The 25,160-nt window shown below is 41.6% G+C and overlaps 1 protein-coding gene across 1 annotated transcript in view; it reads left to right on the top strand.

Moving 5' to 3' along the window:
- The window catches only part of Npl4 (nuclear protein localization 4), a 138,196-nt gene extending 124,277 nt beyond the window's left edge, over positions 1-13,919 (top strand). The window contains exon 10 of the mRNA XM_068376870.1: positions 10,698-13,919. Coding sequence (XP_068232971.1) covers positions 10,698-10,967 — 270 coding nt within the window. The 3' untranslated portion in view covers positions 10,968-13,919. The remainder of the gene's footprint in view (positions 1-10,697) is intronic.
- The last annotated feature ends 11,241 nt before the right edge of the window (positions 13,920-25,160 follow it).

Genomic DNA, 25,160 nt, shown 5'->3' with positions numbered 1-25,160 from the left:
TAAGTCCAGGACGGAGGCCTTCGTCCCGACGGCGATGCCCGTGCTACGCCCTGAGTCGCCGAATTTGGACCATTCCAAGATATTTCATCGGAGGACCTCTGTCACAGGCAGCGGAGCATCCTACAGAGGAAATGGACGACAACGGAGAAGGTTCAGCAGCAGAAGTTTCGGCCTACATGAGGGTAATAGGACTCATTAGGAGGCATCACAAACTGGACGAACCTGAGCCCTCCTCCGACTTAGTCTGGCTCTCGAGCCTCAGCAGGCTGGTTGATGCCCCGGTGCAGCAGAGACCCTCGCTAGCCCTGCCTTTGGCTAGGGATGTTATGCTGGGTAGAGCTCACGTGGACAAGATCGTGGCCAACCATGCAGAAGCCCCCAAGACCCTGAGCTCCTCGAAGCTTCTTCAAGGCCTAAAATCCCAGAGCCGATACAGTTGATGGCTAGGGCTTCCTCTCCTCAAACGGGTGGACCAGAGAAGAAGCCTAGAAGTTTGGTATTATCTGATAGGGTGACAGACTCCATAGAAGAGTCATCCACATCTTCCACGCAGATTGATATTGTCTTGTGGTTGAAGACCTCTTGCAGCTCATCAAATAAGTCAAGCTATGGTCTGGAAGATCTTCCTTGAAAATATAGGAGAGAAAATCCAAGCGTGAAGGTTCTGGGTCAGTAAGGAGGAAGCAAAGGTTGTCCGCTTTCCTACTTTCTGATATAGTTGTGTGGACCAAAGCAGGTGTATTCTTGGCCTCAGACTTTGAAGCAGTGGATACCATGAGCTGTTGGACTAAAGTGGTGCTATTAGCACAGCTGTCCCTGAAAAAAACCTGAAGGATATTCAAAGCTTATAAAATTGAATTCTTCAGAGGAACTGATAGATTGAGGACTGTCTGTTCCAATCTAAATTCAAAGCATTTTTTGCTACTGCTTTAGAGTCCATATTTGGAGCTACATATAGTGGAAGCTTTTGGTTCTCTTTCCTAGCGAAGAAGTCTATTTGGAGATTCGGAAGTAGCTCCAAAACCTCTGGAAAAGAACTTGGAGTCCATTGTTCATTCCGTATGCAGAATTGCCTACCTGGATAAGGCGTCCTCTGCTACATTGAGTGAACCATTAGATAGAATGGTGAGAGGAACACATTAACTCTATACAATTACTTTGAAATTTTAGGTGTGATTCTTAATAGCAAATTCACTTTTTAGAAACACATTCTCAAAAAAATTGGCATTTTGAGAACGTTTTTTTAAGATTTTCAGTGATCAATTTATTCCAGAGAAGTGTTTTAATTTTCATTCTGCCTGGTTTCGAGTATTTTTCTCCTGTCTGGTCTTCAGCTCCTGACTCTCATCTTGATTTGTGGACAAGAACTTGTGGTCTATTAAATTTCTTATTCCTGATCTAGATATTAATCTTTGGCACCATCATTCAATTAGTTCATTATGCATGTTGCATAAGATTTTTCATAATTCTGACCATACTTCACTTTCAGATCTTCCTGGACAGTTCCATCCTGTTCATAATACTAGGCATGCAGTTAATTCTAATAGTCAGGCTTTCTCCATCATGAGGCTCAATACTATACAGTATTCTAGAAGTTTTATTCCAGCTGTGACCAAGTTGTGGAATGCTCTTCCTAATCAGGTAGTTGAATCAGTAGAACTAAAGTTCAAATTTGCAGCAAATGTTTTTATGTTGAACAGGCTGACACAAGTCTTTTTATAGCTATACAGGTAGTCGTCGACTTAAGACAGAGATAGGGACCGATTTCGACATATGTCGAACTCAAAAAGTGAAGTTTCCGTAGATTTATTATGAGGTGTCAGGATTCGGCAATCATCTCAATCACATTTTTATTATTTTATTATTATTGTTTGCTAAGCTACAACCCTAGTTGGAAAAGCAAGATACTATAAGCCCAGGGGTCCTAACAGGGAAAATAGCCCAGTGAGGAAAGGAAACAAGGAAAACTAAAATATTAAGAACAGTAACAACATTAAAATAAAATTAATATTTTTTTACTGTATCATTATTTAATTTTCTTGTTTCATAGGATATCATATGCTCTATTAATGCATTTTTGTATTCTATTTTTCATTTTTGGAAGTATTTTACCCATCAAGAATTACTGAATATTTTGTTTACCTTTAGTTATGATCAGCTGATCTGGAGGTCCCGCTTCTGTATCGGAAAATGGCGTACATACGAATGGCGTATTTTTTATATGACTTCTTAACTGATTCGAAATGTCTTCATGATGAATATTACATCAGCGCCAATATGTTACAGGGAGTTGGTTTTCACACAGTTCCTTTTAGCAAAATCGCGCGCTCTCTCTTTGTTTGTGCGTGTGTGTGCGGTTGCGCATATGGGTACTTCATTTCTAAAGCTTCATATAGTATTTAATTTTTAATTCATTATTAAGCTTTCATATTTCATGAGCCATTATTGTATTTAATTATGATTTATTAAAACATGCTTATATTCTATTTTTCAATTACTTGAGAATTTCAATAATCAACAATTAATTTTGATTTACTTATGGTTTGCATCAGGTGATTTCAATTTCACGCTGCCGTATTGTTATTATGTGTACATACAATATGAATAACATGGAGTTATATAATTTTCTTAACATTCAAAATCTTTTTAAAAATAAATATTAATTCAGCACCAATATATTGTAGGGTATCACAGTTTCCATATAGTTCGTTTATAGACCTTATTAGTTATCATAGGAAAATCTCTCTCTCTCTCTCTCTCTCTCTCTCTCTCTCTCTCTCTCTCTCTCTCTCTCTCTCTCTCTCTTTTTTTTTTCTTTTTTTTTTTTCCCTTGTCAACAGTCCCTGGCTGACCATGAAGGGAGCCGATCGATGCCTCTATTATTATGGTTATCGGGTGAGGTGTCCACAGGGGTTGTGTCCACCAAATCATTCAGACCGGTAACCTGCTTAGTGGAACCCTGGCCAGGATCCAACCTAGGCAATGAAGTGGATATCAAGATGTCACAGGAGGGATACTTTGTTGAGCAACCCAAGGGACCTCTGAGGATTCCAGTAGTAAGGTCTCCTCCTCCTGTGAAGTCTAGGTCATACACATATCCAAAGTAAATAACATGGATAAGGGCCTAGTCCACTAGGCTTTTTTTCCAAAACCTCTAACTGCTTAAATTGAGATATCAAGATTAATGAAATCTGTTGAGGTACTTGCTGGGTAAATACTCAACAAACTTTGCAATCATAGAAAATTCTTTCATCCAAGAAAGGAGAAAATGGCTTGGCTCCTAAGTGTTCTGTCTCAGGTCCCCCTGAGCGGAATTGAAAATTTTCAAACAATGAAACGTTTGTTAGGGCTCCAACCCCTACCCCAATTATCAGAATAAACACAGTGCACACGACAACACTCGCGACCCCCATTTCGGGTTAGCCAAGTTATCTTATGCAACCTGGATGCATCTTGGTTTAATAGCACTCGTCTGTAATAGACATGTTTAGAATGGAAAATCATTATAACCTCAATTGGAAGGGATTAGGAAGTTTCCCAATCCATTCCTGTAATGACCATCAAACTTGAGAGATAGGCTCACAACACATCTACCCTCAACATAAATACCAACTTATTTAAGATATTCACTTCAGTAAGACAGGCGACAGTACATCCAAGACCAATATCGTATAACCTTATGATTTATGAAGCCAGAGGCTATGAGAACTACTGTACTATTAATGTAAGCCCACCCAGCCTTAAAATAGAGTTGTTCTAACACTGAGTACTTACCTCGAACTACTTTCTTAGAAGTATCTGAGATCTCCTCCCATCCGACCAGAATTTTGTGTAGTTTACCCTACTCCCGTTTTCTATGCGGGGTAATCTCTGGCGGAGTGATACGCGCCAAGAGACGACCCGGGGACAGAGAGCATGCTTGCTCAGGTCTCGATCTCCAGTAAGTTTCTGGTCGCGTCGGCGTTAATACCCCGACGCTCTCTCTTAACCCAGTGGGACCCTTTGTGTCCCCGGCCCCTTTGTGTGCTTCCCTATCCTTTCCCTCTGTGTTCCTGTGTCTCGCGGTGTATTACTAGTGCGTTATGGAGCATCCCCGTCGTTGCCCTGGGCCTGTGGCTGGCAAATGGTGTGGCGCTTTCCTCTCTAAACCCGAAGTTTACCCACACTCCTTGTGTTCGTCGTGTAGGGGCAGTGTGTGTTCCCCTACAGCCACTTGTCCGGAGTGCGAGTCCTGGAATGAAGTGCAGTGGGTGCGATACGGCACTAAGAAGAAGAAGGCCTCTCGACGGTCCCCTAGGAAGTCCAGCGTCTTTTTGCCTCTCGCTTCGCCCAGCGTCCCGTCGGACAGAGTCTCTCTGCCGTCTTCCCCCACCCAGTGTAGGGGTCGAGGTAAGCCTGTTGCGGGGAAGCGGCCTGTGGCCCTTCCCCAGGAGTCTGATTTACCTGACAGTGGGATTGTGTCTTCGGTCCAGGCAAATGGGGGGCCTGAGGGAGGGGCGGGTGTGTATCCGGGGGACGGAGCCCTGGTGAAAGCAGGTCCCGTCTCCTCGGACGATCCAATGTGGGGTAAAATGGCAGCAGTCTCTTCTCCCGCCTCTTGGGCAGGTTTTTCAGGTGCGTCAGCAGCCGAGGCTGCCGCCGAGAAGGAAGACTCGCCGCCATCAGACACCCCCGTGTGGGCGCCTCCAAAGACGCCATTCAGATCGCCCCTGAGGATGGAAGAGGAGTTTGAGACCTTGTTCCCCAGCAAGGAGCTCCCCCGCTCCCCTCCAACGCCTTCAGCTATGTTCCCGGCGGTCTTCATGGAGCCTTCGTCACCGGCCGAACCCCGTGCAGAACCATCAGCAACGCGGCAAGTTTCAGGCCCTCCAACGAGGTCCTACAGGTGTCCGGGCTCCTCGGTCGAGGCCTACTCCTACTTGTCGGAAGACGGAGCCCCGAGAGACCATAGGAGACGGCGAGATAGGTCCCGCAGGAGGTGATTTGCTTGCTCTCCCATTCAAGATCCCGCCACGTGAGTAGACATTCCAGATCCCCCAGGAGGAAGTTTAGGAGAAGCCTTTCACCGGAGGAAGAATGGGTGCGAGTCTCCAGCCCCCGTAGCCAACTCCTGGGGGCTGCAGCAATCGCGGGCACCTCGGGATGGCGCCCTAAGCCCCGCTCACCAGTAGGTTTTGTCGACGAAAGTATGCATGACCGACGGAGGGACTCGTCTCATCAGGCACCAAGGGACAGGCATAGGTCCGCGAAGGTTCCGACTACACCCGCCCAGCGGGGGAAGTCGCTCCTTTGGTCTGGCAGCCGCGTCCCGTCCTCAAGATCTTCGAGGAGTCGTCCAGAACGGGAGAAACACCTTTCCTCGACGGGCAAGCCCGCAGACCCCTGGTCCGCCGGAAGAGATAAATCCAGGACGGAGGCCTCCGTTCCAGCGGCGATGCCCGTCCTACTGCCTGAAGCGAGGGGACTGGACCACTCCAGGAGGATGCCTTCTCCTCGTATGGCTCCCCCCGTCGGAGGTCCTTCGTCATAAGAACTGGGATGCCCCACGGACAAGGTAGAGGACGGGGAAGAAGGTTCGCCAGCGGAGGTTTCTGCATACAGGAGGGTGATAGGCCTCATCCGACGGCACCATAGGCTGGACGAACCAGAGCCCTCTACTGACAAGTTCTGGCTCTCGAGCCTCAACAGCTGGTGGATGCGCCTGTACAACAGAGGCCCTCGCTAGCCCTCCCTTTAGCTAGAGATGTGAAGCTAGGATTGGCGCACGTTAGCAAGATTGTGGCTAACCATGCGGAAGCTCCCAAGAACCAGAGCGCCTCTAGACTTCTCCAGGGCCTGAAGACGCAGTCCCGGTTCTACCTCCCGTAAGGACACCGCGCAGGGCCCTGCGCAGTGGAACCAGCAGTCGCCATCTTGGGACAGGGTGCAGCAGAGGAGAGGGCTACCACGACCCCGGTTTGTTTCTCCCTAGCGGAGACTGCCATGATGGAGGAGCTGTCCAGGGACTTGGTTCACGTGTCATCGTGGCTGGATTGGTGGGCCGCCATGCCGGTAGGGTTCCAGTCCTTGCACGACTCAATCCCGGAAAATCAGTCCTTGCTGAAGGAGCTGATTAGCTCGGGAGGTAAGGCCCTAAAGTTCCTTTCCTATCAGTCCATAACACAAACCGCCAACTGGATACTGAGGAAAAGGGACATAGTGCACCGAAGGACCCCTTGAGAAGGACGGCCCTGCAAGAGGAGGTCTCTGCGATGCTGGCGAAAGGGGCGATAGAACCAGTCAAGAACCCAGGTCCAGGGTTCTACAGCAGACTCATCCTGGTGGAGAAAGCGACAGGGGGCTGGAGACCGGTCATAGACCTCTCAGCCTTCAACAGGTTCGTGTGCAAGACCGACTTCAAGATGGACACTCCGAAGTCGGTCCTAGCGGCCTTGAGGGAAGGAGATTTCATGATGTCCATAGACCTCAAGGACGTATACTTCCAGATCCCTGTCCACCCCTCCAGCAGGAAGTACCTAAGGGTAAAATGGGGTACTCAAACATTACAGTTCAAGACCCTGTGCTTCGATCTGTCCACAGCCCCTCAGGTCTTCACGAGGATCTTCACGACAGTCTCAGCCTTGGCACACGAACAGGGCATCGCCTGATTTGGTACCTGGACGACTGGTTGTTGCTTTCAGCCTCAAGGGAAGTACTGAGGGGGCAAGGCGCTAAGCTCCTGCAGTTCTGCAGCGTCCTGGGTATCACCATCAACCTAGAGAAGTCCCAATTGATACCCTCCACCAGGATGACCTACCTCGAGATGGTCCTGGACTTCCGGTTGGCGAGAGCATTCCCTTCCGCGGAGAGATTGGACAACCTGAGCCAAATCCTACGGCCCTTCCTGTTGGGTCAGCCCAGGAGAGCCAAGGACTGGGAGAGACTGATAGGTCACCTCGTGTCATTGGAGAAGCTAGTCCCCCAGGGGAGACTCAAACTCAGGGGAGTACAGTGGAACTTGAAGGAGGCCTGGAACCAGAGAGACTCCCCGCACAAGGTGGTCCCTATGTCCCCGGAAACGAAGGAGGTCCTCTAGTGGTGGCACGGCACATCGAACACCCTCAAGGGGATGCCCTTCGCGGCCGACCCTCCGGAGATGCTTCAGTTCACGGACGCATCCAAGGAGGGTTGGGGTGCTCATCTCCTCGACAGCACAGCGAGAGGAAGATGGGGAGCCGAAGAGAAGAACCTGCACATCAACGTACTGGAAATGATGGCAGTGCAAAGGGCATGCCTAGAGTTCGTTCAGAAGCTCCGGGGAAACACCGAGGCACTGATGTGATGTGGTGGTCTACATAAAGAAGCAAGGAGGACTAAAATCGAGGGAGTTGTGTGGCCTCGCGTTGGAGCTCCTGGAATGGGCCGAAAGGGAGCAGATCAAGATCTCGGCCAGGTTCATTCCAGGGAAGAGGAACGTCCTAGCCAACGACCTCAGCAGAATGGGTCAAGTGGTGGGGTCCGAGTGGTCCTTGCACCCAGAAGTGGCCAAGACTCTGATTCAGAAGTGGGGCTCGCCAGTAATAGACCTCTTCGCCACGAGGCTGAACGCACAGCTCCCTGTGTTTTGTTCTCCTGTGCCAGATTCAGGAGCGGCGTTCGAGGACGCCTTCCAGCATCCTTGGGACAACCTCGACGTTTACGCCTTCCCTCCCTTCGGAATGCTCAGACAAGTCCTCAACAGGGTGAGGAGAGCGGACAACCTGTGGATGACTTTGGTAGCGCCCTGGTGGCCGGAGAGAGAGTGGTTCGCGGATCTAAAGGAACTGGCGCGCCTTCCACCTTGGCCCCTTCCGGACAGGTCAGACCTTCTCCGGCAGCCACACTTTCAAAGGTTCCACGAAAACCCTCGGTCCCTCTGCCTTCACGCGTGGAGGATATCGAGCGTCTCCTGAAGAAGGAAGGGTATTCGGCGAAGACCGCAACAAGGATGTCAGGTTACCTGAGATGGTCGTCAGCCGCTGTGTACCAGGCTAAATGGGCTACCTTCATGAAGTGGTGCGTCGCTCGGAACATCAAGCCGTTGAAAGCCTCCATCCCGGAGATAGCTGACTTCTTAGTCTATCTCAGGGACGAGGTAAATATGTCCATTCCAGCCATTAAAGAAGTCCGAGCCGCCCTAGGACAAGTCTTCCTCCTGAAGGGCATCAACCTAGGTTCCTCCAGACACATCTCGATGCTCATCAAGAGCTTCGAGCAATCATACCCCCCTCAAGCGGTTAGAGTGCCCCAGTGGGACGTGGCTAGGGTCCTGAAGATGCTGTCAGAACCTCCCTTCGAACTCCCAAAGGACATCTTAGACAAGGAGCTCACCCTCAAGACAGTTTTTTTGTTAGCACTGGCATCAGCAAAACGGGTAGGGGAGCTTCGTGGAGTTTCATACGAGGTGTCACACTCGAGGGGCTGGCGTGAAGCTACCTTCAGGTTCGTACCATCCTTTGTGGCCAAGACCCAGAACCCAGCAGTCTGGGACCCCAAGTTTGAAGGATTCTCGGTGCCGGCAATCCCACGTTCAGACAACCCGAAGGACTTGCGGCTGTGCCCTGTCAGAGCAGTACGGAAGTACTTGGAGAGGACAGCCAGACTTAGACCCGAAATCAAGAGTCTGTTCGTTTCTTCAGGATTAGTAAAGAAACCAGTCTCCAAAAACACGATCTCCTTCTGGCTACGGCAAGTGATTATGAGAGCCTACAGTAGTGTAGGGATTCCTATTCCGGGTAAGCCTAGACCCCACGACATCAGAGGTCCGAGTACTTCGTTGCCCTTTGAGAAGAACATGGCAGTCGGCCAAATCCTGCGGGCTGGTACTTGGGCCAATCAGTCAACCTTCACAGCTCACTTCTTGAAGGAATGCTCGAGGAAGTCCTTGGACGGATTCTCTCTCGGTCCCGTCATTTCAGCACTTCAAAAGATTTAAAGGTGTAGCCCCAGGGAAACCACGGGCAGTAAGTCTGAGACACAGGTTCCTTCCTTCCCCCCCCCCCCCTGTTCCCTTATTACCTTCCCTGAAATGACAGTAAAGTCCTTTAACTACCATGGGATACATCGTCAGTGAATGGATACGTCTCCAAGGATTTTTACAGAGGTGAGTCACTTAGACACTAAGATAGTTTTTTTGGGTAGTTTTCCCTATTTCTCGTGTTTTCTCTCGGAGGGTCAGCAGAACCTAGCCTCCTGTCTAGGTTCCCCCTTTTCTCTTCTCATCACGGTCTCTGCGTCCTGTGGTACACTCCCACCTCCTGAGATATAAGTCTCCTAAGAAAGTAGTTCTAGGTAAGTACTCCATGTTGGAATAAATCAAAAATTTTAAGTAATTTGTATTTTTCCTAACAGTACTTACCTCGAAATACTTTTGGGTTATGGCCCGCCCATCCTGCCCCGAATGCCTTACAGGACTTGATAGAAACCTATCTGTCAAAACTTACTGGAGATCGAGACCTGAGCAAGCATGCTCTCTGACCCCGGGGTCGTCTCTGGGTGCGTATCACTCCGCCAGAGAGGATAACTACCTGTACGAGCAGCTGACTGGTTGGTCAGCCCCCTCATCTCATGGTCATATACCCAATTGTGGGAGGACGGGAACATCTCCCTCCTCCCTAAATATTAAGTATTCCAATACAATCATTACAATACAATTCATTCTAAAAAATAGGTTCTAAAGAACTGCTGTATTACTGGTATATAAGTAGATGAATCCCGTCTCAACACTAACCTTACCAAAGTTATAACTGATAGGCTAATGAACACTTGGTCAGGATTTGGCTAACATTAAGCCAGAAATTGACTGCAGGACAGTTTAAAGTAATGATATTCACCCTTAAACCAGTTAGACAGCTTCCAATGAGGTTATGCTAGCTTATCCAAGGTTTAGATGCTCAAAGTTAACCTTCCTTTATATTTTATAACAGAGTAGGAATTGGAACTGGTTTATAATGTAATAAAATTTACCAAAATGGCACCGACAATCAACAATCCCCCTTCTAGCATTACTGTACTAAGAAGTAAAATTTCTAGGACAGTAAATGTACTTAGAAATATAGGAAACACAACACTAAGATTTGGAGGGCAAGAAACAAACACAATTACTCAAATACCAGCGCTAAACAAGCATGCTTATATTTGATAATTAAGCCACTAAAAGAAAAATCCTTAATACAGATAATTAAATTATTTTTGGAAGTATTTAGATCTCAAAGATACGCTTGTTTATACCTTCGTGACTATATGTGAATGGTGGCAAGCTCCTGGAGACCACACAGCACTTTAACCCCCAAAATAAGTAAAAATAAGACGTATCCACACTTACCCTTAAGAAGTAAATGAATATATAGAACAAATATGCACAAGGTTGACTATAGAATTAATGTTCAATGTTACATTACAGTACACACCAGTGGTCTTTTCTTTATTATATAAACTCCAATGAGTTTTGTCTTAAAGGCATTTTATTTTCAGCTCTTCTCTAGTCTTTGTTTCTTAGGTTTTTCCTGAAACCATTTGTCTATTCCTGTTTTGTGACTGTATGTTACAAAGATGCCATTGTTGTACATAAAATTATCTTCCCCTTTCAATTTGACTAGTGTTAATGAAATGGCGATGGATAATTTTTGGTTTTATGGATAATTTTTTAAAATCTTGGCCTGTTCTTTTATGCATTATAGGAATACATTGGACCTCTACTTGAAGCTGTTAAAAAGAAAGATCGCAAAGCTGCTCTTGACTGGAAGAGATCTGAGCACTGGGCCACTGTAGAGCAGTTGGTCATGGCTTCAGGGAGTGGGGGAGCTGTTGCAGGCAGTAGCATAGATGTCGCTGGTAGAGGAGCCACAGCAGAGCCTTCTGCATCATCTGCATCATGGACTTGTCAGCATTGCACCTTCATTAATCAGACAGCAAGTGAGAACTGTGACATGTGTCACCTGCCACGGTGAACTAGCAATGATATATTTAGTGTTTGTTGTCAATAGTTTGTATACACATGATGCTGATATTCAGTATCCTGTGCTTCAGTGTCCTGTGTGCCAGATTGCTTTGTGAATATGAGAGTTCACAAGGTGAGTAAATGACTGCAAACGGGAGTAATAAGTTTCTATGTAAATTGCTTGTTCACGATCAAGCATCCCAGAGAGCCTTCAGAAAAGGATTTCAGATTTTTAATACAACTTAATCTTAAGTTAGTTACTGTATTGCAAACTTGGTGTTTTTATATGAATTTGACATATTTCTGTGATTACTGTAACTACATTCAGACCCTGCAGCTTTGCCTCTGCTGGTGTGGCAGATCTCGGCTGATTTCAGTAAAACTGGCACAAATGTACGGCTCTTTCCAGCTCCGGGCAGTTTATTTACTTATATTTTCTATTTAAGAGAGAGGGGAATTGCAGGTCTTTTGGATGAGAAGTAAAAAGAATGACTAGAAGTTTCCTCCCATGAGCTTATTTCTTTACAATACTGCTGGGCCTAGAATGTATCAATAGGTTTCTATTACTATGTGAATGATTTCATGTAACACTGCTATGTCAGCCAATTGGTTGCAAAATGGAAAGTAAAGTCATGTATGTTGTGCCTTTATAGTGGATTACTAGTCATGGCTGATCCTTTTATTTTGTAGATAACAAAAACATTGATTCAAAAATGATTTTTATAGCATTTAATATATGTACCAGTATTTCTTTGTAGAAAGCATGAAAAAAGTATTTTGTATAACAAAAGGAAGATGTTATTTTTAAAAGTCAGCCATGTGCTTGTGATTATACATGAAAGTGTCCTAAATTTTTTGATAACATTGCAAGTTCCACATTGGGATATTTTGAGTATGGATGAAGTTGTCTAGCATTCGTGTGATGCATTAGTTATTTTAGTTGGTTATTTAAGTTAGTCTGTTAATGGGCTTCAGGACTGAAGCATGACTGCAAGAAAATTACTATAAAGTGTAAGTAATGTTTGAAAGATCAAAGAAATTCAATTTTTTTTATTGATACTATATTACTTTTTCTTTGGGTAACCTTCAAGAAAATGCCTCCATATTTAGGGTAAACTGTAGTTGTGATTATAGCTGAAAAGTATATTGGTCTTTTAAACTACTTTTTCACAATATTGACATTTTGTCTTGCTGAGAATTGAATTTTCAATTTTCATAGTGACTGAGACCTCAGGGATCACAGTTTCCTGAAGTATTATTTGAGTATTGCAAAGTAACATTTTATGGTGAATTTTTTTGCAGAACAACTGTAATTGAAAGGCATAGGTGCTCATATGTAATACCGGTAAAAGCATTTTTTTTTAAATTAAAAATGTTAATTATGCCTTGATACACATGTCTGCCCAGAGATAGTTAATATTTGATTTCTGTGTTCATATATTATTTCTTTTTATGCAGATCAGCCAGAAGTTGGGATTTATGTTCGGTGAAGTATTTATCATATGTTTGGAGTTTATCTATCCCATTACTTTTGACTTAGCTTACCAGATTTGTAGCTAAAAAAAATGTAAGTCATGTTTTGTCTCTGTCAAATCCACATTTCTGGACAGTTTTAAATACAGATTCTTGGGAAGCAGATATTTCTGGTTCTTGAATAAGCAAAAACCATCCATAGGAACTTTTCATAGTGACATATGTACAAGTTTAAAACATTTGGCTTGGTAGTTTGTTCCTAACTGTATCTGCAGCTTTGTATTAGTTCCCAAGCTGTATAACTTGCCAATTAGTAATTGCATCTTAATTTACTATGATTGAAATATGATTATTTTTTATTTCATCAGATTAGAGTTGTAATTCACAATATTAAAGGAGTACAGTATATTCACATTTGAAAATGCAAGTAATATACCGTTCATTTTTCAACATACATTATAATATACAGTATATAAAAGAAGCCTTGTTTCACAAAAGTGCATTCAAACAACACATCCATTTTACAAAATATTTTAATGTTATACAAGACAGTTAGAGGAAATCCTTAGTTTCTATAAATAAAATAAAAGGACTATAACTTTTAATTCAGAATATTGTTTTAGAGTCACAATAAAAAGGTGTAACTGAAATTAAAAAATCTAGCAACAGGCTGCATTGGTAATTGAATTTAAGACCCTGTAGTCTAAACTAGCCTTTTTAATGATGGTACAGTAAATGGAATTTCAGTGTGGTACACAAAGATTTTTCACTTTCTCAGTATCATTTGGATGAGCTGTGATATAAATTGTACTATACCTACTGTAGAATAGCTCTCATGGGAGATAAGGAATATTATTGAATAGGTTTGTTATATTTTGATTAGTCTTTTCCCTCCTTCATGTATGAATCAAAATTGACAATCTTTTATAAAGGTGGTTTGTCACTAAAATGTTCCAAGTTAATTTATTGTTTTCTTTACAGCCCAAAGTCCTGAAAATTGCAGGGTTATTGGGAAAAGTACACCGGGGTTATATTTCATAATGTGCAAGCAGCCAAATAGCTTCTAAATTTGTGATCTGATGTTTTGTTAGAGTTGTGTGATAAGAAATGTATAGATATAGGGATTCAGTTGGAATTAATTGTTTTGGAGTAAAATTAAAGCCCTATTTATACAAAAGTGTCTACAACTTGGCTGTTGTGTTAAGTATAAGGTTATTAACTCAAATTCAGTGTTAGAATTAAACTATTACTCAAGAGCTTAAACACAGATGGAAGTCCAAATTTTATTGTGCACCTCATTGTAGAGATTTGATTTTTGCTTGTAAAAGAAAAACTAATTTTTATGATTTGAATTTTAAGCACATTAAGAAATATGACTATAGTTAATATATTTGTTATCAACATCTAATCAGATGTTGCACTTACTGAAAGAGCTTGTACACTACTTGTTCTGTTCTATAAGCTTAATAATAATGCCTGAAACATGAAATTTTCTCCTATCCTTAGTTTTAATTTTTGGTTTATATCTTATACTTGTGTAGGAGAAAAGTTTTTAGATTTTACAGAAAAGGTGCTTTCTTGCTCCTTTTTATCATGAGTGATTCAAAGTTTTCCACACTCCCAGCAAAATGTTACAATTCTCCTTTTACAACATTGTTGTCGCATGTTTAATTTATTTGTGTCTGACTACTTAATGATGGTTCTCATGAATTCCTTTACGATATTGGTTTGATAATGAAATAATGTTAGTAATGTGAACTCGATGATTGCTTGTATAGTTTTGTTTTGCTCAATATAGAAGGCCAAGTCTTGAACCTTTACTTTCCCTCTGGATGTCACAACAGTTTTATTACCCAGTTTGATTATTTTTAATATGCAGCAATTACCTTTTATGTAATATTAGTAATTATCTTTAGTGACATCTTGAGAAAACACTTGATAGGCATTCATACAATTGTTATTAGTTACAGTAAAGAAATCTTGCGTTGCTGTTAGTGGAGAATCTTTCCCAGTAATTTTTGGAAGCTTTATTATCTATTAGTTGTCATCTCATTTTTAGCTCGGCTTGTAAAAGAAAAGGAATGATGAGCTATCATTGCAAATACCTTTTAGATTGTTCCTTGAATATTTGGTCTTTGGCAAAAGTACTTCTGTATTACAGTAATCCCTCGCCCTCAGTACATGGAAGATTTTTAAATATATTGTATAAAAATCTACTGTATCAGACTTCCCATTACAGATATCATGGGTTTCTGCAGGCAGATACGTCTTATATTTTTCCAGTTTTACCTTTTTTTTTTTTCAATAGTAATTTCTTAGCATAAAATTAACATAGTAAATGGAATAAAAATTAAGTGAAGTATTGCATTATATAACACATAAACCCCTTCTACTGTACTGTATAGTATCTTCATGTAAGATGCTACCAGGCATTTGAAGGGAAAAAGCCATTATTGTTGATTTTCTAGATTGACATTTGGATATATTATATATAACTTCTCTCACTCTCTTTTAAATATACGATAGAAATTTGATATTTTGAAACAAGTGTACCATTCAGATCTCCCTCCCTGTACTATATTTGTACAGTACAAGGCAACTCTCACCCGTGGCTTCTTGAGGTGGCTGGTAAATTTCATTTGCTGCAATCCAAAATGGAGTATGTTGTAGGATCTTCTATGTAGAGTTCCCATTTTAGTGCACCGGTAAAGGGTCGTTTCAAAGTGGAATGACCACTTTCGATGCATTAATGCCCTTTGTCAGTGAATACATTGTTTAATGTTGAACTGGTGTTTCTCACTTATATTGTGCAGTGGTTTCTGAATTGTTTGCCATAAATATAGCTTCTTTCACTCCTTTATAAGACGATGAAAAGAAAAAATGTAACCAAGGATCCATGCTTTATTTTTAGACCTGGTCTAAAAACTGCGTGCACTGAGAAAGAGAGATGTGCTAATTGTATATTTTTATGTAAATATACAGTTATACGTTTATGCTGTACAGTACATACATACAATACTGTAGATATTGTATATGACTTGTATATTACTGTACAGTACTTCACGTAGACAGTGTATACCATTTACCCTTCCAATGAAATAGGCAAGTCACATTTGCACAAGTAAGTTTACAGATATAGTAATATCTTGAGATACGAGCGACCCAACATACGAGAAAATTGAGATACGAGGAGAGCTCCAAGCAAATTTCTATTCTGAGATATGAGGAAAAATTTGAGATACGAGGAACAGTAGTTCCCTATGCGGCCGCCAGGTGGCTGCGTGTGCGAGCGGCTGATCACGAGGACAGCATCACTCGGTCTTTCCCGTCGGATCTCCGTCGCGTAAAGTCATCTCCGAGCATTGGCCGTATTGTTTGCTTTTTTTACGTGTTTTTTGCGTGAATCAGTGCAGAATTAAGTGATTAAACAATGGATCCAAAGCAAGTGAGGGCAAACAAAGGTAGTGAGAAGAAAAAGCGTATGATGACAATGGAGATGAAGCATGAAATAATCGCAAAACATGAGAGTGGCGTAAGAGTGACTGAGCTGGCGCGCCATTACGAGAGGAGTACATCGACTATATGTACCATCCTCAAGCAGAAGGATGCTATAAAGAACACCAAGCCTTCCAAAGGAGTAACCATCCTTTCCAAGCTGCGTAGTGATATGCACGACGAGATGGAGAGGCTCCTTTTGATCTGGATAAAGGAGAAACAGTTGGCGGGACATAGCGTGACCGAGACGATCATATGCGAGAAGGCCAGTCGAATCTATGAGGACTTGAAAGGGAAGCAAGCAGCTGAGAAAGAGGAGACTTCGACGCCAGCGGAAACCTTCAAAGCCAGTCGTGGCTGGCTGGATAATTTCAAGAAAAGGACTGGGATACATTCGGTTGTGAGGCATGGGGAAGCGGCAAGTTCCGACGCGAAAGCCGTGGCGGACTTCGTCACAACCTTTGCCTCGGTTATCGCCCAACAAGTCTTCAACTGCGATGAAACTGACCTTTTCTGGAAGAAGATGCCCAGGAGGACTTTCATCATGGCAGAGAAGAGACTACCTGGCCATAAACCCATGAAGGACCAGTTAACTCTAGCCTCGTGTGCTAATGCCAGCGGTGACTGTAAGGTCAAGCCACTGTTGGTGTACCACTGAAAACTCACGTGCTTTCAAGAGCCAAAGGATTTTGAAAGAGAAACTGCAAGTGATATGGCGCACTAACGCTAAGGCTTGGGTTACCCGGCATTTCTTCACAGAATGGGTTAATCTGTGCTTCGGTCCGGCAGTCAAAAAATATTTGGTTGAGAAAAACCTGCCAATTGAAATGTCTCTTCGTCCTCGACAATGCCCCTGGTCTTGAAGAGGACATTCTTGATGAATTCAGGTTCATCAAGGTCCTTTATCGCCCGCCCAACACCACACCACTCCTCGAGCCCATGGACTGACAAGTTATTACCAACTTTAAAAAACTGTACACAAAGCATTTGTTCAAGAATGCTTCGATATCACAGACAACACCAATCTCACCTTTCGGGAATTTTGGAAAGAACATTTCAACATCGTCCATTGTTTGAAAATTATAGCGATGCATGGCAGGGTGTCCCAAGATGAACTCTTACTTCACCGTGGAAGAAATTGTGGCCAGCTTCCGTTGTTGAGAGGAACTTTGAAGGGTTCGATACGACAGACCGTGATGACCCCGAACCTGTTGTGATGAATGAAATCGTGTCGCTTGGAAAGTCCATGGGGCTGGAGGTAGACGAGGAAGACGTGAATGACCTTGTCGAGGAGCATCAGGAAGAGCTCACGACACACGAATTGATCGAGCTCCAGGAGACGACACATTCGGAGGTGTGGCAGGAGCTCAGTAGCGAGGAGGAGGTGGAAGACGAGGGCCGCCTTTCTACGACAGAAATCAAAGACATGTTAGCGAAGTGGCAGGGGTTTTCTAATTTTATGGAAAAGAGGCACCTGGGCAAGTTGGCTAGTGGTCGTGCATTAGCCTTGTGTGATGACACTTGCGTGCGTCATTTTCACAACATATTGAAGGGGAGACAAGAACAAACATCCCTAGATAGGTTCCTTTTAAAAAGGCCGTCAAAAAGTGCAGGTGAAAGCGAGGCAAAAAGAGCCAAGCTGGAAGAAGAAGAAAAGTAAAAAAAATAAAAATCAAATTTAAAATGAAGTTTAGTGTAACGTAAAATTATCATTTTATTTTTAGGTGTGTGTACAGTAAGCTGATTTCATTTAAGTTAAATTTAAAGTTGAATTTCATTTAAGTTGAATTTAAAGTTTAGGTTATGTTACGTAGTGTTACAAAAGTGTTGCGTACCGAACGTGTTGTCGTCAAGTCTCTCTCCTCCCCGTCCTCTCTCCCTTCTCCTCCTCCTCCGCACACACCGCCTTTAGCCGCTTCCGTCTTCCTCGAAGGTAAGAACTCCATAATAATGTTACATTTCATAACCAGTTTATAGCCTTTGTTATTTTGTTAGCATAGGATGTTGATTACAACAATTAAAAACATTTTTCCTCTGTCATATACTGTTTTTAGGGTTTTTCAGAGGGTTTAAATGGATTAATTTGATTTCAGTTATTTTATATGAGAAAAACTCATCTGAGATACGAGGAAGTTGAAATACGAGCTCAGTCCCGGAACGGATTAAACTCGTACCTCAAGGTATTACTGTAGTTGGTTCATGTCTTGTAAGTGAATATAAAAGATAAATTGGTCATACAAGCATGAAAATACTGCATGAGTGGTGTGTATTACCATTTTAAATTTAATTTTTCTGTGATCATTATTGAGAAATTAAATTTAGTAACAAGAATGCAATATTTACAGTTTGTTTAGTTTGTCAGGAAGATGGAAATACTTAGTGTGGCATAGATGATGCAAAGAATCATGCATCTATATGGAAAACAAAACTGGAAGCATTGGGAGAATAGCCTAGCTTAGCCAGAGGATGCTGATCATTATCCTGCCCACAGAATCTTTATCTGACTGTAGGATTGCTCTTCGAGCAGACTGCGGCATTCAGTATCCCACGGGAATTACTTTCATCCTCTGCCATGTCATCTTAACTTTCTGTACCTTTTAAGGTTTCTGGCAGCAAACCCAAGTATCAGAGGAAGATGCTTACTATAGTGGTGAAAAAGAAACTCCTCAACATGTCTAAGGAGGAAGCTGAAAGGATGTAATCTTCCATTATAACAATAAATCTACTGTTTGCTATATCAAGAAGGATGAAAAGAATAAAAACGATGATGGCAATTTTCACTTATTATGTGTGGAATATTGCAGTCATTATGATAAAGCAAATGCTTATTAGTTCCTACACGAACTCAAACCTTCACTCCTTACGTAGAAGAAAAAAGCACAAGCTGGTGTTAGGGCAATAACAACATTTAACGAGGTGTCGACAACTTTATTGATTGTTACCAGTGGTAACGGAGAAACATGCTCCCCCACTCCCAATGAAGTTACTCTGATTTCTGCCATGGTAAAGAGCAAACCTTTCTCTTCTACTGTCTTTTTCACTGGCTGTATCAAATTAATTTTCTTTCTTTTTCAGGTATCTTGTTTGCGTATATATTAGATTGTGCAAGACATTATTATCAATTATTATTAGCTAAGCTACAACCCTATTTGGAAAAGCAAGATGCTGTAAGCCACTTACAGTACCTACAGGTCAGCAATGGAATCTGACTTGACCTTCTTGCAGAGGATATTCCTGCATTGAGGCCTCTCCATGCTCCGTGTCTCGGGAGTACCCTCCTCTCAGTGGTAGAGGTACTTGGGAGGTGGAACAAGTGATCTTATGGTTCTCTCCACCTTTGGAGTCATCCTCAGAGTTGAAGTCCCAACTTCTGCTTTCCTCCTCCCTCTGCATGTTTGGTCTCCTCTGGAAGACAGTTGGGTAAGAGTGATAGCGTTTTGTTAGGCAACCTTCAGATAAGGAAGTCCTCCCTGTTTCCTCTGGCAAACCTGTGAAGTCTTCCCCCCTGCTGGGAGTCTTTGGCCATCCCCGGAACTTGCAGGCTACCCTTGAATGTGTCGATGAGCACTGCAGGTAGCATTGCTGCTGCTGTCAGGGTTAGCTTTGGTACTTCCTCTTCCCATGCCGACAGAAGTGAGTCCCTTGTGCCCTTAGACTCTTCGTCCTCTGCAGTTCCTCTCCCTCTGTAGGAACTGCAGGTTAGTACTTAGGAGAGTACCATCTCTGCACGCACACCCCTTGAGGTGAGCTTTATTGGCCAGAGGATAATCTTGTCTTCACTCCTTTGAGCATACAGATTCTTTGGCGGAGGTTGGCCAGGGCACCGTTGAGATACTGTACTACCGCTAGAGAGTTATGGAGTTTTTTGACTGGCCAGATGGTACTACATTGGAGCCTTCTCTCTGGTTACGGTTCATTTTCCCTTTGCCTACACACATCCACACTGAATAGTCTGGCCTATTCTTTACATATTCTCCTCTGTCCTCATACGCCTGACAACACAGATTACTAAACAATTCTTCTTCACTCAAGGGGTTAATGCACTAATTGTTCAGTGGCCACTTTTCTCTTGGTAAAGGTAGAAGAGACTCTTTAGCTATGGTAAGCAGCTCTTCTAGGAGAAGAACACTCCAAAATCAAACCATTGTTCTCTTGTCTTGGGTAGTGCCATAGCCTGTGTACCATGGTCTTCCACTGTCTTGGGTTAGAGTTCTCTTGCTTGAGGGAACACTCAAGCACACTATCTTATTTATCTTCCTCTTGTTTTGTTAAAGTTTTTTATAGTTTATATAGGAGATACTTATTTTAATGTTGTTACTCTTGAAATATTCTATTTTCTTATTTTCCTTTCCTCACTGGGCTAATTTTCCTGTTGGAGCCTCTGGGCTTATAGCATTCTGCGTTTCCAACTAGGGTTGTAGCTTTGCTAGTAATGGTAATAATGATAATAAGTGCAAGGGGTCGTCCTCGCTTGACCAGTCATCCCCTCAAGCTTCTCGTAAACGTCAGCGTGATTCATTACCTGTACGTTCCAGCTCTTCAGAGCTAGTTGGTGTTCGTGTACATGATCCTCTTACTGCCTAGTTTGCCTACTATTCAGCCTCGGTGCCCCAGTTTGTGTCCTATCCCGCCTGTGCGGCCTTGCGAGACAGACGTGCTTGCTCCTTTAACCATAACCTCTAAACTAACTGTTTCTGCAGTTAGGTCCGAGATTCCTGTGTCTTTCAGGGGTAGCGAGTGTCTCGCGGAGACTGTAGGCTCACGCGCGTGAATGGTGCTTTACGTGCAATTTAGCCTTTTGATCCTGCTCTCGAGCTCTATCTCCATCAGCGCCCGGTAATAACCACCCACTGCTTCGATAGGTGCACATCTCCAGGTACCAATAGAGAGAATCAAGTATATAGTCACGCAGCTGCGAACTGACAGTAGACAAGACCATTGTTAACGGCAATTGACTAATCTCTTATCTCTTAAAGTTCAAATTCAACAAGAATTTTTGTCCAGTAATGTTACAGGAGGGACAGGTAATATACGGGTAAAGTCAGTTTTGGAAATACTCACGTAAATTTTTTTTGTAGTGGATTAATTTCTATTTCGGCATTACTGGCACTGAATTCCAAATTGTGTCCTGCCAGGTTCAGCTTCATCTACAAAGATCAGGAATTATTTGTAGAGACAGAGAATTTGTGTGGTATTTATTAATTAGAGGTAGATGGGAATTAGGAAGAAGACAAATAAATTATTTCTTCTTGTTGAAGAAATGATATAAACAAATTAAACCACAAACAATTAATTTTGTTTACTTGTCTTCAGAATAACACATAATTAGATAACAAACTACGAAGATTTTATAATGTTTCCTTACCACGTGTTGCCCCAAATCATTGAAGGAGTTGCAGTCAGCTTTAGCAAAGCCTGAAAATATCAGGTTCAAGAAGTAGAAGTTGATTCTGAAAGAAAAAAAATCAGTTTCAGCTTAGAAGAAATGACAATGCTCACATCGTAATAAAATGTCGCAGAATGTTTTTAATGTGTATTTACTCTCTGAAAAGTTACCGAGAACGAAATTCACGTCTTCATTTGTTATTCATAGCTAACCCAAGGTTGTCACGAATATAATTATTGACATCGGGGAGAGTGGGGAACGTGTGTGGATCCACAGGACGGGACGCCATTTGTAGTTCATTAGTAATTTTCTCACGGTGAAACTGAAAGGAAAAATAATAATAATGATAATAAAAATAATAATAGTAATTTTATTAGTAATAATAATAATAATAATAGTAATTTTATTAGTAATAATAATAATAATAAAAATAATAGTAATTTTATTAGTAATAATGATAATAACAATAATAAAAATAATAGTAATTTTATTAGTAATAATAATAATAATAATAAAAATAATAAAAATGATGTTTTTAATAATATTAGTAATTTAATTTTATCAGCAAATTACTAGGCTCCCACTGATAGCAATGAACTCCTCCCCCATTGCCTTTGCTTAATTACAGCCCATTTACTGATACAGTATTTGTTAGATCTTAAGCTAGGCAGGATCAGGAACTGGTAGTCAGCGTGGTTTCCTTTCTTCATTGCAACTGATTCCCAGCGGAAGGAAATACAGATAGCCCGTGACGTGAACAATGGCGTCACTTATGTGGGAGGGCGGTCAGGCGCTATAAGCAGCCTCATCTTAACATATCTAACTGTATTCAATCTATTTCTTGTGTCTGTCTTTATTAGTTTGACCTGAGAAATTATTCTCCACTGCATCAGAAGAATGAGGCAAAACTAAAAGACATAACATAAATTTTGACAGATTTGGGAACAAAAGTATTCCATCACTACTTTTAAGTGTTTGAACTGAACACCAAAACTCAGTGGGGTTATTGAAAGTAGTCAATGATTCTTCATGAAAAGTAAGTGACCGCCATTAATTATTGCAAAACTCATGAATAAGCTGAGGGAATTTTTTGAAGAGTGGCACTAGACTTTTAACTGCACTTACTCTGGCTACAACAGAATCACAGGCATTTAATTAAGGGAAAACATCGCTCAGTCCTCTGAACCTTTTACTGATTTGTTCTGACAACTCTCTGTAGAAATTCAAACACTTCACCCGAAACTGACAAGCTTCAGGTCCAAGGGCCCCTGAAACATTTTTGACTGCCATCATTGTCTCAACTTTGCTTCCAAAGTACCATTCATTTTCAGGCAGAAAATTCGTATTTGTATCCTTTTGACGTGAAATAAATCAAGGTTTCATCGTAGTCTGATTGTGAACGACGGAGTGCAGTTCGAAAGATCGCTCTAATAAAAAAAGAATAACAATTTCAAGATGAGATGCAACATCTTTATACTTTCGGAAACTGGAAAGGAATAAAATTAGGATAGTGAAAGGAAGATGTCAAATTTCATCCAACGAAACCTCTATGATATATATATACATATATATATATATATATATATATATATATATATATATATATTATATATACACACATATATATATATATATATATATATATATATATATATATATATATACACATATATATATATATATATATATATATATATATATATATCTTAATGACTTTTTCTGTGCAGATCTGGTATTATTATTACTACTTGCTAAGCTACAACCCTAGTTGGAAAAGCAGGATGCTATAAGCCCCAGGACTCCAACAAGGAAAATAGCCCAATGAGGAAAGGATACAAAGAAAATTTAAATTCTTAAGAAGAGTAACAACATTAGAATAAATATCTCTTATATAAACTATAAAAACTTTAACTAAACAAGAGGGAGAGAAACAAGACGGAACAGCGTGCCTTAGTGTACCCTCAAGTAAGAGAACTCTAACCCAAGACGGTGGAAGACCATGGTACAGAGGCTATGGCACTACCCAAGCCTAGAGAGCAATGGTTTGATTTTGGAGTATCCTTCTCCTAGAAGAGCAGCTGACCATAGCTAAAGAGTCTCTTCTACCCTTACTAAGAGGAAAGTAGCTAACCCCTTGGGTGAAGAAGAATTGTTTGGTAATCTCAGTGTTGTCAGGTGTATGAGGACAGAGGAGAATCTGTAAAGAATAGCCCAGATTATTCTCTGTATGTGTAGGCAGAGGGAAAATGAACCGTAACCAGAGAGAAGTATCCAATGTAGTACTGTCTGGCCAGTCAAAGAACCCCATAACTCTCTAGCGGTAGGATCTCAATGAGTGGCTGGTGCCCTGGCCAACCTACTACCTACTTAGACACTTTCTATATTGGATTGATACTTCACACTTTAGAATCCAAAAGATGATGGAGGATATTGAATAGGGAAAGCTGAAATATAGGAATGAAAATTGATTCGAGTAAAACTAAGATAATGTTCAATGAAAATTCAGTGAGACAACAAATAAGGGTTATGGATGAGCATTTAGAGATTGTTAAGGAATATACATACTTAGGATAGACAGCAAGTTTTTCCCCAAGACACGAGACCGAAAATAATAGTTGGAACTAAATAATAGTAAGGAACTAAACTGTTTATAAACTACTCAATAATAATAATAATAAAATTTTAAGGCCACAGCATTGACATTTTGTGTGGTTTCCGAATAAGAGAGATGGTCTGTTTGGAACGTTGATCCCCTGAAGGAAGATCGGTATGATCTCTATATTGAAACACAAATACAAATGTTATTCCAATTGAAAACTTCGAAAGGTTAGAGGAGTAAAATCCTCTTAAATGGATAAGTAACAACTTTGATCATTCTTTATTAAGAATGTATCTCATTCATTAATGTACTTTTTTAAGGTAAAGTTTAATATTTCTTTTCAGGTAACATACATGTCAGTTTTATTACAGAGCATAATGTTACGGCAGGAAACACAACACACACACACACACACACACACACATATATATATATATATATATATATGTACACAGATTCACACACACCTATTTAACGTCTCTCCTTTTGTTTGTAGGTTCACTCAGCAGTATGTCATACACATTACAATTATCACAACACTACTCCTACATTAAGCACCCACAAAAGAACACATCTTATCATCAGGTTTATTTAGAATACGTCAAAAGAAGAAATGAGGTCTGTTCAAACAACAACAGCAAATAAAAATTCCTACTCATCAACTCAAGGAATTTCGCGTATGCAGGGGTAAGGAAGTACATTCTGATTGACATTTTTGAAAACTACCTCTTCCTGAACCACATGTATGTGTGCCTGATGATGTTCAGACACCACCATTAGTAATGCTTTGTATCACTACTGTGTTAGTCTGATAGGTGACAAGTTGTAAGTCTATTGGTGAGAGTATATTTCCATCACAGTGGAGATTTCCAAAAAATCTAACAAATCAGCATATTGACAGAGTAACATTGCATTTACTTGCCCGAGGGGTAAGCAGTACCAGTCGAGCGATCATTAGAACAAGAAGGTACTCGTCTGAAGAGTATCTGGCTGTGTAAAGTGTACTCAAGAACATTTTTATGATAAAGTGAAAAAAACCCATGTTCCGATGTCTCATTATCCGTCGACATGGAACATAATTGGTGTCAGGTGAAAGAGTACATCAGTTTGCATTTGCTGTGACCGAAGTTGTTCTTTAAGCCGGTAAAATAAAAGTTCAAGATGCCTAGATATACAACGACTAACATAGCAGACACTGCTGCTGCCTGAGATGAAAACGAAGGAGCATTTGGTTATCTATCTATCTATCT

The sequence above is a fragment of the Palaemon carinicauda genome, chromosome 7 (assembly GCF_036898095.1).
Source record: "Palaemon carinicauda isolate YSFRI2023 chromosome 7, ASM3689809v2, whole genome shotgun sequence".
In the NCBI taxonomy this organism is placed as follows: domain Eukaryota; kingdom Metazoa; phylum Arthropoda; class Malacostraca; order Decapoda; family Palaemonidae; genus Palaemon; species Palaemon carinicauda.
The sequence above is the reverse complement of the archived record's forward strand: the minus strand, read 5'-3'. Positions and strand labels throughout refer to the sequence as shown.